This window comes from Hyperolius riggenbachi, chromosome 3 (assembly GCF_040937935.1).
Source record: "Hyperolius riggenbachi isolate aHypRig1 chromosome 3, aHypRig1.pri, whole genome shotgun sequence".
Classification (NCBI taxonomy): Eukaryota; Metazoa; Chordata; class Amphibia; order Anura; family Hyperoliidae; genus Hyperolius; species Hyperolius riggenbachi.
This window is the reverse complement of record NC_090648.1, coordinates 512,232,997-512,248,558: the sequence shown is the minus strand read 5'-3', so window position 1 is coordinate 512,248,558 and position 15,562 is coordinate 512,232,997. Positions and strand designations below refer to the sequence as shown.

At 46.8% G+C, this 15,562-nt stretch overlaps 1 protein-coding gene across 2 annotated transcripts in view; it reads left to right on the top strand.

Annotated features, from left to right (window-relative positions):
- The window catches only part of CCDC69 (coiled-coil domain containing 69), a 69,841-nt gene that overhangs the window by 23,510 nt on the left and 30,769 nt on the right, over window positions 1-15,562 (top strand). For both annotated transcript variants that reach the window (XM_068278388.1, XM_068278386.1), the window contains exons 2-4: window positions 5,427-5,469; window positions 7,115-7,260; window positions 13,245-13,332. In XM_068278388.1, the coding sequence (XP_068134489.1) occupies window positions 5,427-5,469; window positions 7,115-7,260; window positions 13,245-13,332 (277 nt within the window). The remainder of the gene's footprint in view (window positions 1-5,426; window positions 5,470-7,114; window positions 7,261-13,244; window positions 13,333-15,562) is intronic.

Sequence of the window (15,562 nt, the reverse complement as noted above, 5' to 3'; positions counted from 1 at the left end):
AAAAAGGCTGCTATTTATTATTATAATTTAGAAAATAGATTTTATTTCTGAAATTGTATTTTTAATTTGGGTCCACTTTTATTCAGTTTTAGATCAGGGCACCCTGGTCGTCGTTTGTCTGGGTTGTGCCATCTGGAGAGGTGGGACACCTCGTTTTTATAGTCTGTATTATTTTCTGTTGTTTACATACAATCTGATAATTATATTTTGGGCGCCTCCACCGCTACATCATTGCTTAGTTTGATTGCATAATTTCCAGGCTGAAATCGCTGTCCAATATTACTGCCTCCCTGCAGTACGAAGGCCAATACATTTTCAATACTATGTACAGATTGTGTCTGTAAGCTCTTACTACATGGAAAATTGGCCAATTATAATAGGATGTGTATGAACCCGTAAGCCTGACACACCCCTTCAATTTTACCACTTTCGTGAAGTATGAGGCTGGTTTCGCACTATAAACCGGCATCAGCGGTGCGCCCGCCGCACCACCAAAAACGGGCCTTCCGGGAACAACACGTTAGTGCGCAGTGTTCCCTGTCTGGCAATCGGCCAAGCAGGAAGTGACGCGGGCTTGCGGAATGTGGAAGTGTGCGGAAGTGTATTGTAAAAAATAATCTGCGCATGCGTGTCGTAACGTCCCAACGTCAACATTTTTAAAATCCCTGCATTGCCATAGGACTAACATGACTTCCAGGCCGACCCATAACTTAGTTTTGTGCTAGCGTTAGATCGGGCACTTCCGGGGCAACGTGGGGAGTGTGAACTCCCCCCATAGAGATACATTAGGCTGCGGTAGCAGTTGGGCAAGTTTGCCGCACTGCCAGGGTTAAAGGGCCCAGAGGGCTAACAGACTTCGAATACTATGAACAGATTGCGTAGATAAACGCTTCAAGGAGCTGGTAAAATTGGTCAGTGATTGGCCAATTAAAAGGTAAAAGTGTGTATCAGACTTTAGATATTTTACCATTATCTCACGGATAAGGCAGGGTCATGTGACATGAATTACAACCAATGGGAGATCGGGGGCGTTAGAGAAGTGCAAAAGTCGGTCTTCTGTAAATATTTTGAGGTTTTACTGTCCCTTTTATGTATAAAGCCCTCGTGTGAAATCCTATATCATGGTTATTTATTTTTTCCTTTTCTAGAGGTTTTTGTCTGTTGTCTGTGTTTTTCTTGCTAATGAAAGATCCCGGGTGCAAATAGAGAGCAGATTCCAGCAGTTGTGGTCTGTAATTATGTCATTCTGGAGTTATGAGCTTTCCTACAAGTTGTATGAAGAACTTCTGGGCTAGTTAAAGGACAACTGTAGTGAGCGGGATATGGAGGCTGCCATATTTATTTCCTGTTAAACAATACCAGTTGCCTGGCCTTCCTGTTTTGTCTGCAGTAGTGTCTGAATCACACCAGAAACAAGCATGCAGCTAATCTGGTCAGATCTGACAATAATGTCAAACACCTGATCTGCTGCATGCTTGTTCAGGGGCTATGGCTAATAGTATTAGAGGCAGAGGATCAGCAGGACTGCCAGGCAACTGATTTTGCTTAACAGGAAATACACAGCCCTGCTGATGGTTTTGGTTTCATTTGTGCCGAAATCTCACCTGAAACCAGCCTGCGGTCGGTGAAATCAGAATTGAGCTGCACACACATACAATTTTGATTGACCAATTGCTGTCCAGTTTTGCCACCTCCTCATGTAGTATGGGGGCTTGCAGATTTTAAATACTATGAACAGATTGTTTAGGTAAGCTCTCATACTAAATGGAAAGGGTGGAGTTGGCCAATCCAAATTGGATGTGCGTACGCACCTTCAGACAACCAAGGTTGTAATATAGTGTACAATACATTGAATGTGAACCTATTTGAAAGCTATGCAGGAATCTGGGTCTGACTCACACTGCATATTCTTCTCAAATCCTGTATCAGACTATGAATGATTTACAGGTGAGGTACTAATCCCATCCATTTTTGTTTTTATTATTATTATTATTATTATTATTTAGTATTTATATAGCGCCGACATATTACGCAGCGCTGTACAATGTATATATATATCTTGTGACTAACTGTCCCTCAAAGGAGCTCACAATCTAATCCCTACCATTGCCATATGTCTATATATTATGTAGTGTAAGTACTGTAGTCTAGGGTCAATTTTAGGGGGAGCCAATTAACTTATCCGTATGTTGTTGGAATGTGGGAGGAAACCGGAGTGCCCGGAGGAAACCCACGCAGACACAGAGAGAACATACAAACTCTTTTGCAGATAGTGCCCTGGCTGGGATTCGAACCAGGGACCCAGCGCTGCAAGGCGAGAGAGCTAACCACCACTGTTTAAAGGACAACTGAAGTAAGAGCTATACGGAGGCTGCCATATTTATTTCCTATTAAACAATACCAGTTGTCTGGCTGCCCTGCTGGTCTGTTTGGCTGCAGTAGTGTCTGAATCACACCAGAAACAAGCATGCAGCTAATCTGGTCAGATCTGACAATAATGTCAAACACCTGATCTGCTGCATGCTTGTTCAGGGGCTGTGGCTAATAGTATTAAAGGCAGAGGATCAGCAGGATAGCCAGGCAACTGGTATTGCTTAACAGGAAATAAATATGGCAGCTTCCGCCTCTCTCTCACATCAGTTGCCCTTTGACCAATCACCCTATCCTCAAGACTGCCTGCTCTTCCTTTATAGTAATGGGGTCACACTGTCCCTTCTCTATGCTGTACTTTGTGCCACAAGGGAGAACAGAGAAATGCTGAATAAGAAGCCAGCATAAGCCCCTCCCATATCACCGCATCATCCCTGCCTCGGCAATGTTCCACCAATTGGCAAAACTCGAGGGAATTCTCCCTCCAAATGGTGACAAAGGTGTGCATGTGCCACACCCAGAACTGACAGCAGGAGGCGGAGCTGCTAAGGAAGGCCCTCCTCCAGAAGACTATACAGCCGCCCTCTACTGCTGAGATGCTGTATGTGCAGCAACTGAGGGCAGATTATGCCAGAGCTGTGGAGTCGGTACAAAAATCCACTGACTCCGACTCCTCAGTTTAGGATTACTCCGACTCCTCTAATTTGCATATTACAATCTTGTTGATTGAAAGTATGTAACATGAAATTCGTCTCTTAACTGCCAACGCTTAGGAATTTTAAAAGACAACTGAAGTGAGAAGGATATGTAGACTAATATATTTATTCCCTTTAGTCATAAACTAAAACTAGTCCTTGGTAAGCGTACTTGTAAAAGGTACAGACCGGAACAAAGAACATCTATCAGGCCCTAGGCAATGTAAGTGTGGGTACATGTAAGAGTGATGTGCAGGTACTCTGCAGGGGAATGAGGAGATTCTTCCTCTATTACACATTCTTCATGCACAATCTGAACCAGGTTTATGGGTGATAGACAACACCTCTGTGTTCAATGTGCACAGCATTCTCAGTGGATTCCCTGCAGCTCTGTGGGGAGTGCATATGTAGAGTATAGTACTACTGTGTAACAAAGTAAACCTGAGACAGATGAAATTAAAGTTTTATACATACCTGGGGCTTCCTCCAGCCGCCTTCAGGATAATCAGTCCCTCGTTGTACTCCTCCACCACCTGGATCTTCTGCTATGAGTCCAGGTACTTGAGCCAGTCAGGCGTAGTACACATGCACACACTCCGCCGCCAGGAGCATACTACACCTGTGCAGCACTATTGCGCAGGTGCAGAATGTTCCTGGCTGTGGGAGCAGCATGCGGCCGGACAGCGCTGACTGGCTGAATTACTGGGACTCCTAGCAGAAGATCCGTGTGGCGGAGGAGGACAGTGAGGGACTGATTGGCCTGAAGGGGGCTGGAGGAAGCCCCAGGTATGTATAAACTTTTCTTTTCACCCGTCTCAGGTACAATTTAATTCGTAGTCACCAAACCAAATTTTAACAACATATCAAATTATTTGATTTCATGAGCAAGAGAGTGCATACATTTGCATAAATCAGCATCAATGCAGAATTATTTCCATCTCATTGACCATCTCTATTAGTGATACGGCTACACATCAGGCTTTATACTTACAGCATAGATGTTATTTAGTATATATGTTACGGCCAGAACCCGAAGTTTGGCCACTTCTAGTTCTGGCCGGCCACTTCGGGTTCTGGCCCGCCAATTTGCGAAGTGGCCGCTGCGCTGCGGCCAATGTTAGAAATGGATTGTTTACTCTGATATTAATGTATCTTCTGGCCGCAGCGCAGCGGCCAAACGTATTAATTTGTTGCAATGAAGCCGGCGGCAATGTAACAATTCAAGCCGCCGGCTTTTTATCTGCCTCTCTCTCTCTCCTCTTATGGCCAGCCGGTGGGGGACACGCGAGTCCCCCAGAGTCGTTCGTCGCAGCAGGGGCAGCAGAGCGGGGAGGCTGCAGACATTGCTTCTGCCAGCACCCGCTCTGCAAGAACGGCAGGCTTCCCTGCCGCGACGAACGACTCCGGGGGGACACTCGTGTCCCCGCCGGCTGCCCATAAGAGAGCGAGAGAGGCGGGGGGAGGAGAGAGAGGCGGGTGGGGGAGAAGGAGAGAGAGGCAGAGAAAAAGCCGGCGGCTTGAATTGTTACATTGCCGCCGGCTTAATTACAACAAATTAATACGTTTGGCCGCTGCGCTGCGGCCAGAAGATACATTAATATCAGAGTAAACAATCCATTTCTAACATTGGGCGCAGCGGCCACTTCGCAAATTGGCCGGCCAGAACCCGAAGTGGCCGGCCAGAACTAGAAGTGGCCAAACTTCGGGTTCTGGCGGTAACAAATATAAGAGATTCCTGTGTACACATCATATATACAGTCACAGATATGTATATCTGACCTTAAAAATACGGGGACTGCTTTATTGAAGCAGCACAAGTAACTCATTTTGATTGGTTTATTTCATTTTTGTGAACTAAGCACAGCTATTACTGTATATATAAATTATGATGACTATTATCTGAGAAATAGAATATTTTATCATATTTTCTATTTTAATTAGTATCAATTTATTAGGAGTCAGAGTCGGTGCATTTTTTTTTCCCGACTCCGACTCCAGGCACCCAAAATTACTCCGACTCCACAGCCCTGGATTATGCCAACATATTACCGCACTTTATGCATTTTCCCGCTTTTAGAATTGCTAAAAAAGAGGAAAATACGGACCAAAATTTTTTTTTTTACCAGACTTGAGTCCAATGTCTCCACATGGGTCATACACCCTCTGAAATAACCACCCCTGTGTAAGATTGCCCGCCATGTTATCCAGGGGGCCTATTCAGAGGGTGATAAGTGGCCCACGTTTCACTCTGTGGCTGGTAGGGAGCTCTGTATGGCGGCATTCAGCCAAAATAAAGGGATTGTGACTTTGTCATGAAAACTTGTTATAACAGAGTTTTTTTATTTTTTGTTTTTCACTCAGAATCGTCAGAAGGAGACGCAGCAGGAGCTGAATGATGTCACAGGTAAGGGGCGTGGTCTCTAGAATCTGTATTTTCAGTGTAAATATGAGGAATGATCCACGTTTGGCATTGGTTCTGCTCTTCTCGCCTTGGCGCCGGGTGACTCTGCACAGATTTCTGCTATAGACAGTCTGGGCACACCGGCCTTCTGGGTTCTCCATAGCAACAGAAAGAGAATCCAGGAATGGCAACTCTGCACCACGCTGGCCTTCTGGGTTCTCCATAGCAACGGCGACTCTGCACCACGCTGGCCCAGCGAAAGCTGTGGGATATAAATTATCTGCGTAGAGATAGGAACTTGAGGCGGGAAAGATCTCTCGGAAGACAGAAGTGCTTCATTTAAAGTATAAGTTAATATAAAGGGTCCCGGGAGTTTCATATAGCCATGAGGTGTACTGTATCAAGCCTCCTTAAAGGAGAAATTAAGTGAGAGGGATATGGAGGCTGCCATATTTATTTCCTTTTCAAACTATTATCTGGCAGTCCTGCTGATCCTCTGCCTCTAATACATGTAGCCATAGCCCCTGAACAAGCATGCAGCAGATCGGGTGCTCTGACTGAAGTCAGACTGGATTAGCTGCAGGCTTGTTTCAGGTGTGTGATTCAGACACTACTGCAGCCAAAGAGATCAGCAGGACTGCCAAGCAACTGGTATTGTTTAAAGGGACACTTAAGTCAAACAAAAAAAATGAGTTTTACTCACCTAGGGCTTCCAATAGCCCCCTGCAGCTGTCCGATGCCCTCGCCGTCTCCCTCAGATTCTCCTGGCCCCGCTGGCAGCCACTTCCTGTTTCGGTGACAGGAGCTGACAGGCTGGGGACGCGAGTGATTCTTCGCGTTCCCAGACACATTAGCACCCTCTATGCTGCTATATGGTATATGATATATGCTATAGCAGCATAGATGGCGCTATTGTGGCCAGGAACGCGAAGAATCACTCGCGTCCCCAGCCTGTCCGCTCCTGTCACCGAAACAGGAAGTGGCTGCCAGCGGGGCCAGGAGAATCTGAGGGAGACGGCGAGGGCATCGGACAGCTGCAGGGGGCTATTGGAAGCCCCAGGTGAGTAAAACTCATTTTTTTTGTTTGACTTAAGTGTCCCTTTAACAGGAAACGTCCATATCCCTCTCACTTCTGGTGTGCTTTTTTAAAGAGAAACTGTAACCAAGAATTGAACTTCCTCCCAATCAGTAGCTGATACTCCCTTTCCCATGAGAAATCTATTCCTTTTCACAAACTGATGATCAGGGGGCGCTGTATGACTGATATTGTGGTGAGACCCCTCCCACAGGAAACTGAGGACCGTGGTACTCCTGGCAGTTTCCTGTCTGTGATCCTTGTTGCATTGTGGGAAATAGCTGTTTACAGCTGTTTCCAACTGCCAAAAAAAAAGCAAGCCGCATCTTCTTCCACCGCCATCACCTGCCAGCAGTAAAAATGTCCCCATGTGATAAATGTCAGAATGTAAATCAGGGAGAGGAAATATTTTACAATGGGCAAACACTGACTAAATCATTTATACATAATTATTGTAATAAAAAAAGTGCTTCATTTTTACATTATTTTCACTGGAGTTCCTCTTTAATGCTAGTTATGCTCTGACTAATGCTGTGGAGTGTACTGATCGCTGTCCTCTCTATAATAATACAGGAAGTACAAGCTGTCTGCAGCAGAAAATCAAAGATTATGAAGAAGAGATCCGGACTCTGCTGCAGAGACACCAGGAGGAGAAGATGGCGCTGGAGGAGGCCGGGAGGAGGCAGCTGGAGGAGCAGGAGAGAGCGCTGAGGGACCAGGTCAGGGGGAGGTGCTGCAACAAGCGTTATTACACTATAAGCCTGATGGAGCAAACGAGGGGAAAATTGCTACCGCTACTAGTGCAGGTGGAGCTCCGCCCATTAGCGCCACATGTTACCGGGTTAATGCGCAGGTTGCTATGGTAATGCGCGGGGTAATGTGTTATAGCAATGCATACGTTACCGTGGTCATGCATGTGGCGTTAACGGCCCTACGCAGGACAACTTTACTGGAGTTTAGCGGATCAGACCTCGTATGAATATACAGCAGAATCCCCGGTATCCAGCACAGGCGGGGATGGCCTGTACCGTATACACGTGCTTGTCGGTTACTTGAGCAACTGGCTGAAAAAGTACAAACCTCCCCCTGGTGCAGGATAGAATACTCACTGAGCCTCCAGCGATGTCCTGTATATCCCGGCGGCTTTCCGTTGTCGTCCATTCGCGGCGTCACGTCACCTGCGTCGGGTCACGTGACACTGTAGGAGCTTTGCACGGATGCTGGAAGCTGCTAGGAGCTACAGGACGCAGCTGGAGGCTCAGTGAGTAATTTATGGCCGGAACTCCCCCCTCCAAAACAAAATACTAAGAAAACTGTTTGTTATCCCCTCCGCTAAGGCATGCCGGTTAGTTGAGGCGTCCGGTTACCTTCATGCCGGATAATGGAGACTTTGCTGTACCAGGAAAAAGGAGACTGATGAAGGGCAGGCTAAAGTCTGCTACACACCCTTTTATTTTGATTGGCCAATTTTAGCCTTGTAGTAGGAGGGTCAACAGATATTGAAAACTATGAGCAGATTGTGCAGGTGAACCCTCATACAACATGGAGGTCATAATATTGGTCAGTGATTGGCCAAGCGAAATTGGAAGTGTGTACCAGGTTTTAAATCGGTGAGGCGGCGCAGAGCCCCATGAAGCACAATTTCAAATTTGCATCCTTTTTTTTTGCTTGCTTTTTTAACAGCTCGTCTGACTGGTTTTTATTAGTAAGAAGTGCGGGTGAAGCCCAGTACACACTTTCAATTACGATTGGCCAATCACTAACCAATTTACCACCTCCATGTAGTATGGGGGCAAACAGATTTTTGAATACTTTGAGCAGCTTGTGTAGGTAAGCCCTCGTACTGCATGGAGGTGGTATAATTGGCCAGACATTGGACAATGAAAAATGGATGTGTATACACACCCTAAGGGCCTGTACACACTGAAAAACGCAGGCAAAAACGCAAGCGCAGCAGTGTGTACAGGCCCTAAAGGTGGTTGCATGTAATAACACCTTTTTTTAATATTCCTCTCCCCTCAGTCAATATTTGTGATTGTAACATTTTTGTGACGTTTTCATTCCTAAAATCCCCCCCCCCCCCCCCCCCCACACACACACACAATTGTGAAAAAAAAATGATGAAAACTCTGAAAACATGGGTCAGTAAATCAAGAAATTGATCATTTGCCTTTTTATTGCATCTTCTTTTTCCATAGCAGTGCATTGGGGAAAGCTTCAGTTTTATAGCGTATAGTGTGAAAGAGGCCATAGGGAAACATGGTCATTACCTTGCACATCAGCTGTCCTTTAAAGAGGAACTGTAACATCAAACTGTCCCCTGGGGGGTACTCACCTCGGGTGGGGGAAGCCTCCGGATCCTAATGAGGCTTTCCACGCCGTCCTCCGTCCCTCGGGGGTCTCGCTGCAGCCCTCCGTACAGCGGCGACGAAAATATTTACCTTCCCGGCTCCTGCGCAGGCGCTCTGGTGGCTGTCGGCTCCGAAGTAGGCGGAAATACCCGATCGCCGTCGGGTCCGCTCTACTGCGCAGGCGCAAGTCTCCGGTGCCTGCGCAGTAGAGCGGACCCGAATGAGATCGGGTATTTCCGTGTAGTTCGGAGAGGAAAGCAGCCACAGCGCCCCCGCTGGAGCCAGCAAAGGTAAATATTGAAATGACAGTCGGGTCTGTCGCTGGCTGTTCAGAGGGCTGCAGCGAGACCCCCGTGGGACAGAGGACGGCGTGGGAAGCCTCATTAGGATCCGGAGGCTTCCCCCACCCGAGGTGAGTACCCCCCCAGGGGAGGTTTTTCATGTTACAGAGTCTCTTTAAAGGTGGCCATACATGGTACAATTTTTCATTTTTTTCGATTAGATAATTTACTTCGATTATTCCGTTAGATCGAATATAAAAAAATTTCCAGCATGTCTGATCTTATTTTTCTCGAAAAAACGGGATATTCGTTCGAATTTCTTGATCGAAAAAAAAAATATTTTCAACTTTCATTCGATTCGATCATTTAGATCGAATAAACGGGATAATCGAACGTCTTTATTGTACCATGTATGGCCACCACAAGTTACAGCTGACAGCAACCGATATAGTGTAACTGATTCTGAGTCTCCACCACCTTCACTGTCATCCCAGCTGACTATTCCTGCGGATTACATCATCCCATTGGCCAGATTCCCCCTCCATATGGATAGGACACAATGGATGGTAGAGCTGTGCAGAACAGGCCTGACATGTTCTGTTGCTGTTCCCCGGCTGTTTGCTGCTTTGTCCTGCCATGGAAAGACGCTAAACCGCCTCATGTTTGCTTTATGAGTAATGTCACTGTATAAATACTCCATTGTCACCTCCGTGTGAACCCTGCGGTGAGAGCGGCCTGTACAGGTGCGATCTGTCTGTACCGAGCGGACGCGGCAGCTGGCAAAGATCGCTGGGATCCTTTTATTCTGACGTTGCTGTCCTACTGGTTTACCATTTACACATTATGCTTCATATAAGTCAACACTAAGGCTCGCCAATACAGAAATCTCAGCTGTGCAGCATTTAAAGAGAAACTTGACAGAAAGGTGGTGGTGGTAGTAGTAGGGATAAATACATTGGCCTCAATTCACTAAGCTTATCTCCTGTCTTTAATAATCTTTTTTTAGAGTGGTCACCATGGTGATGAGGCATGTCGTATTCAGGAAACATTTTACCTCAGGCAAACCTAAAGTTATCTCTTATTATTAAGGAGAGATCTCTAAAGTTACCTCTTCAATCCTTAAAATAACTCCAGAATTCTGAAAATGACTACAGAGGAGGAAACATAAGGAATGGAGAGATAAGATAACGCTCTCACTTATGTTACCTCCTCTGTTGTTGGATTTTCTCCTCTGTAGTTATTTTCAAAATTTTGGAGAACTGTTATTTTAAGGATTGAAGAGTTAACTTTAGGCTTGCCTGAGGTAAAATGTTTCCTGAATACGACATGCCTCATCACCATGGTGATAACTCTAAAAAACGTTATTAAAGACAGGAGATAAGCTTAGTGAATTGAGGCCACTATCTTGTCCTCTAGTCTGGGCTTACTGCGCATGCACGGCCGACCGCGTGTGCACTCCAATCACATCACCGGGACCGCTCTGCAGTACTAGTGCGCAGGCGCAGATCCCTCCCAGTGTCTGGAGCGCAATGGGGGTAAGTAAGGGGGTAAAGTAATAGCTCATTTTTACTCTGGAAGAAATAGACTTATTTGAATGTGCTTACATGTATTTAAAATTTTACAATTTTTCGCAATAGTGGTCATTTAACCTCCTGGGGGATACAATTATATCGCCCAGGAGGTGGCGCAGCACTATTTTTTACATTTTTTTATTTTTTAAATCATGTAGCGAGCCCAGGGCTCGCTACATGATAGCCGCTGTGCAGCGGCATCCCCCCACCCCCTCCGATCGCCTCCGGCATACAAAGCAAACAGGAAATCCCGTTCAGAACGGGATTTCCTGTTTGGCTTCCCCCGTCGCCATGGCGACGATCGGGATGACGTCATCGACGTCGTGACGTCAGAGGGAGTCTCGATCCACCCCTCAGTGCTGCCTGGCACTGATTGGCCAGGCTGTGCAGGGGGTCTTGGGGGGGGGGGGGGGGGGAGCGGCACGGCGAGTAGCGGCGAATCAGCGCGGAGCGGCGGCGATCGGTATTAGAGATGGGAAGTTCGGATCTTTTCAATGATCCGGATGATTCGAATCGGATCATTGAAGAGATCCGGATCTTTGATTCGAATCTCGGATCATTTTACTACCGGAAGCATTCGGGGGTGAAATGAACAGCAGGACAGGTCTGTGGACAGGAGAAGGGGAGGGAGTGGACACACAGAGAAGGGGAGAAGATGGACAGAGGGCAGGGAGTGGACAGAGAAGGGAGGAGGGATGAGCAGAGAGCAGAAATGTTTGCACGTAATACCCACATGCTGAAGTCATATGCTTTACATATATTTCACCTACATGTTCATCTGTACACTTTGAAAGAAAAGGTCGCACAGTGAAAGAAAGCATTCCCAGAAGATAAGTGCAGCTGTTTAGTGCCGAGTGCAGGAGGATTATATTGCCTTTCAATCACACTGTCTGCAAAGTTACTGAGCTGTGCTGAGCCAAAAGCTTCCAATGTGTTCACTGTGCAGCACTACGGAACAGCCAGCCTATAATAAGCAGCACATTTCAGCCAGTATGTGTGCTCTACACATATCTGGCAGTGGCACCCATGTCCCCCCTCTCTCATCTACCTGTCTCCCTGCAAGGCTGGCTCCCTTCCAACAGAGCGATCCATCTCTGCTCTGCTTCCAAGACCCCGCTGCCCGCTGAGAGGGGGCGTGTCGCTCCTGGCCCCGCCCCTTTTGCGATCCGAATCACTCATTTTGATGATTCGGATGATCGACTCATAAAATAGATTCGGATCAAAGATCCGAATCGTTCATGATCCGGACAACACTAATCGGTATATACACGCAGCTAGCAAAGTGCTAGCTGCGTGCAACAACAAAAAAATTATGCAAATCGGCCCACCAGGGCCTGAGAGAACCTCTGTGGCGGCTTACCCCGAGCTCAGCTCGGGATTATCCCCCAGAGGGTTAAAGAGAACCTGAACTGAATATAAAAAGTCAAAATAACCATACACAGGTCATACTTACCTCCTGCGTAGTCTACTCCTCAATCTCTTTCTCTTCTCCTGCGTCCTGTTTGTCCACTGTGATCAATGGAATTCTCCGTCCTCCATGTTAAAAATGGCCATTACCCCATAACAGCTTCCTGGTCAGCACACTGTTAAACTGTAATATCACCAACTTGAGCCATAGGGAAACATGGACATTACCTTGCACATTCAGTTGTAACTGACAGCTGCTGATATATAACTGACAGCAACTGGTATATTTCAGTCCTGACAAAATATTGTGAGAACTGGAAGGGATCACTGTAAGAAGAACATGGTGAGCCTCTGAGAGGAACTGACAGTTAGGTAAGTGTGTAATATTCATTTGCAGCTACATCATGTGTTTGTTTTAAATAGTTTTACTTCCTTCAGGTTCCCCTTAAGGGCTCGTTTCCACTATCGCGAATCTGCATGCGTCCAACGCATGCAGATTCGCACATGTAATGCAAGTGGATGGGCCTGTTTCCACTGTAGCGTTGTTGAGGTGCGTTTTTTTTCAGCGGTAAAAAAACGCACAAAAGAGCCAACGAATTCGCCTGCGAGTGGAATGCATGCGAATCGCCGCTAATGTATTTAATAGTAAAAACGCATGCGTTTGTTACATGCGTTTTTACCCGCGATTTCGCGTGCGATTTCGCACCTTTTTCAATTTTATTTTGCCCTGGCAGTGTCATGGTTAATTTCGCATGGCACCCTGCCATGCGAAATCGCAAGCGAAATCGCGGGTAAAAACGCATGCGGAAACGCATCCGCATGCGTTTTTCAAGCGTCGGAATGCCGGCGAAATCGCGTCGCAACAGTGGAAACAAGCCCTAAGAATTAATAAATATAGCAGCCTCCATGTCACTCATTTCAGGTTCCCTTTAATAAGGGTTTTGAAGGTTCGTTTCCAGACACTTCAGCCTCCAGTCTAGGTAGCTTCTTGGTGTTTGGAAAGCAGTGAATTATGAAAATGACAGTGTAGATGTTTTATATGCCCTCTTTCTGTGTCGCGTTATACTGATGGGCGGTTACCGCTGTGTTACAGGCCAGACAAGACGCTGCAGCCGATTTGGAGACGCGTTTGGCGGCGCAGGCTTCTGCCTTGTCAGCTGAAATGGAGAGGAAATGTGAAGGTAGAGTTCCAACATTCAAGCACTTTATTGTCATTGTGTAATAACACTACGAAATGACTTTTCATGACAGCCCCGCAGTGCATACAGGGAACATGGTAACAAAGGTAGGAATAGAAGAATTATACAAGTATGCCGGGTATTTCAGATATTTAAATTGGTAGGAGGACTCGTGTGTAAGAAAAGATTTGGGTTTAGCGTCAGTGAAATATTTGTAAAATGTACAGATATTTTACGATTGGATTTACTAGTACTGCCCAATGGTACAGTATTGGAAATTTTGCTGATATTCCGATAACGGCTATTTGCGGTGCTTGAATGTCTCTGGCACCCGTTTTGCACGTATGCCCTGGCATTGCTTATGGCAGCGAGCAATAATGGTGTAACTGGCAGTTGATCACTTGAGGGGAATGAATAATTTGCAATATTTTGGCTGCCTAGCAACAGGAGATACTACAGTACCTCACTAGTCCTGAGTAGAGTACGATACGGTAATGTGAATTTACTGTGTATGTGTATGTGTACATGTACGGCTGTGTGTGTGTGCATGTACGTACGTGTGTGGGTACATGTACACACACACACAGCGTCACACCTGTACATGTACACGCATGCACACACAGCCGCACATGTACACGTACACACACAGCGACACACCTGTACGTGTGTGTGTGTGTGTGTGTGTGTGTGTGTGTGTGTGTGTGTGTGTGTGTGTGTGTGTGTGTGTGTACATGTGGTTGTGTGCGTGTACATGTGCGGCTGTGTGTGTGTGTACATGTGCGGCTGTGTGCGTGTACGTACATGTACGTGTGTGTGTGTGTGTACATGTACGGGTGTGGCTGTGTATGTTTACATGTACCGGTGTGTGGCTGTGTGTACATGTGTGGCTGTGTGTACATGTGTGGCTGTGTGTACATGTGTGGCTGTGTGTACATGTGTGGCTGTGTGTACATGTGTGGCTGTGTGTACATGTGTGGCTGTGTGTGTACATGTGGTTGTGTGCGTGTACATGTGCGGCTGTGTGCGTGTACATGTGTGGCTGTGTGTACATGTGCGGCTGTGTGCGTGTACGTACATGTACGTGTGTGTGTACATGTACGGGTGTGTGGCTGTGTATGTTTACATGTACCGGTGTGTCGCTGTGTGTACATGTACGGGTGTGTGTGTGTGTGTGTGTGTGTGTACATGTGTGGCTGTGTGTGTGTGTGTGTACATGTGTGGCTGTGTGTGTGTGTGTACATGTACGGGTGGGTGTGTGTGTGTGTGTGTGTGTGTACATGTACGGGTGTGTGTGTGTACATGTGTGGCTGTGTGTGTGTGTGTGTGTACATGTACGTACGCGTGTGTGTGTGTGTGTGTACATGTACGTGTGTGTGTGTGTGTGTGTGTACATGTGTGGCTGTGTGTGTGTGTACATGTGCGGCTGTGTGCATGTACGGGTGTGTGTGTGGCTGTGTGTACATGTGTGGCTGTGTGTGTGTGTGTACATGTGGTTGTGTGCGTGTACATGTGTGGCTGTGTGTACATGTGTGGCTGTGTGTACATGTGCGGCTGTGTGTACATGTGCGGCTGTGTGCGTGTACGTACATGTACGTGTGTGTGTACATGTACGGGTGTGTGGCTGTGTATGTTTACAAGTACCGGTGTGTCGCTGTGTGTACGTGTGTGTGTGTGTGTGTGTGTGGGTACATGTGTGGCTGTGTGTGTGTACATGTACGGGTGTGTGTGTGTACATGTGTGGCTGTGTGTGTGTGTGTGTGTGTGTACATGTACGTGTGTGTGTGGCTGTGTGTGTACATGTGCGGCTGTGTGCGTGTACGTACATGTACGTGTGTGTGTACATGTACGGGTGTGGCTGTGTATGTTTACATGTACCGGTGTGTCGCTGTGTGTACATGTACGGGTGTGTGTGTGTGGCTGTGTGTGTACATGTACGGGTGTGTGTGTGTGGCTGTGTGTGTACATGTACGGGTGTGTGTACATGTGTGGCTGTGTGTGTGTGTGTGTGTGTGTGTACATGTGGTTGTGTGCGTGTACATGTGCGGCTGTGTGTGTGTACATGTGTGGCTGTGTGTACATGTGCGGCTGTGTGCGTGTACGTACATGTACGTGTGTGTGTGTGTGTGTGTACATGTACGGGTGTGTGGTTGTGTGTGTTTACATGTACCGGTGTGTCGCTGTGTGTACATGTACGGGTGTGTGTGTGTGTACATGTGTGGCTGTGTGTGTGTGT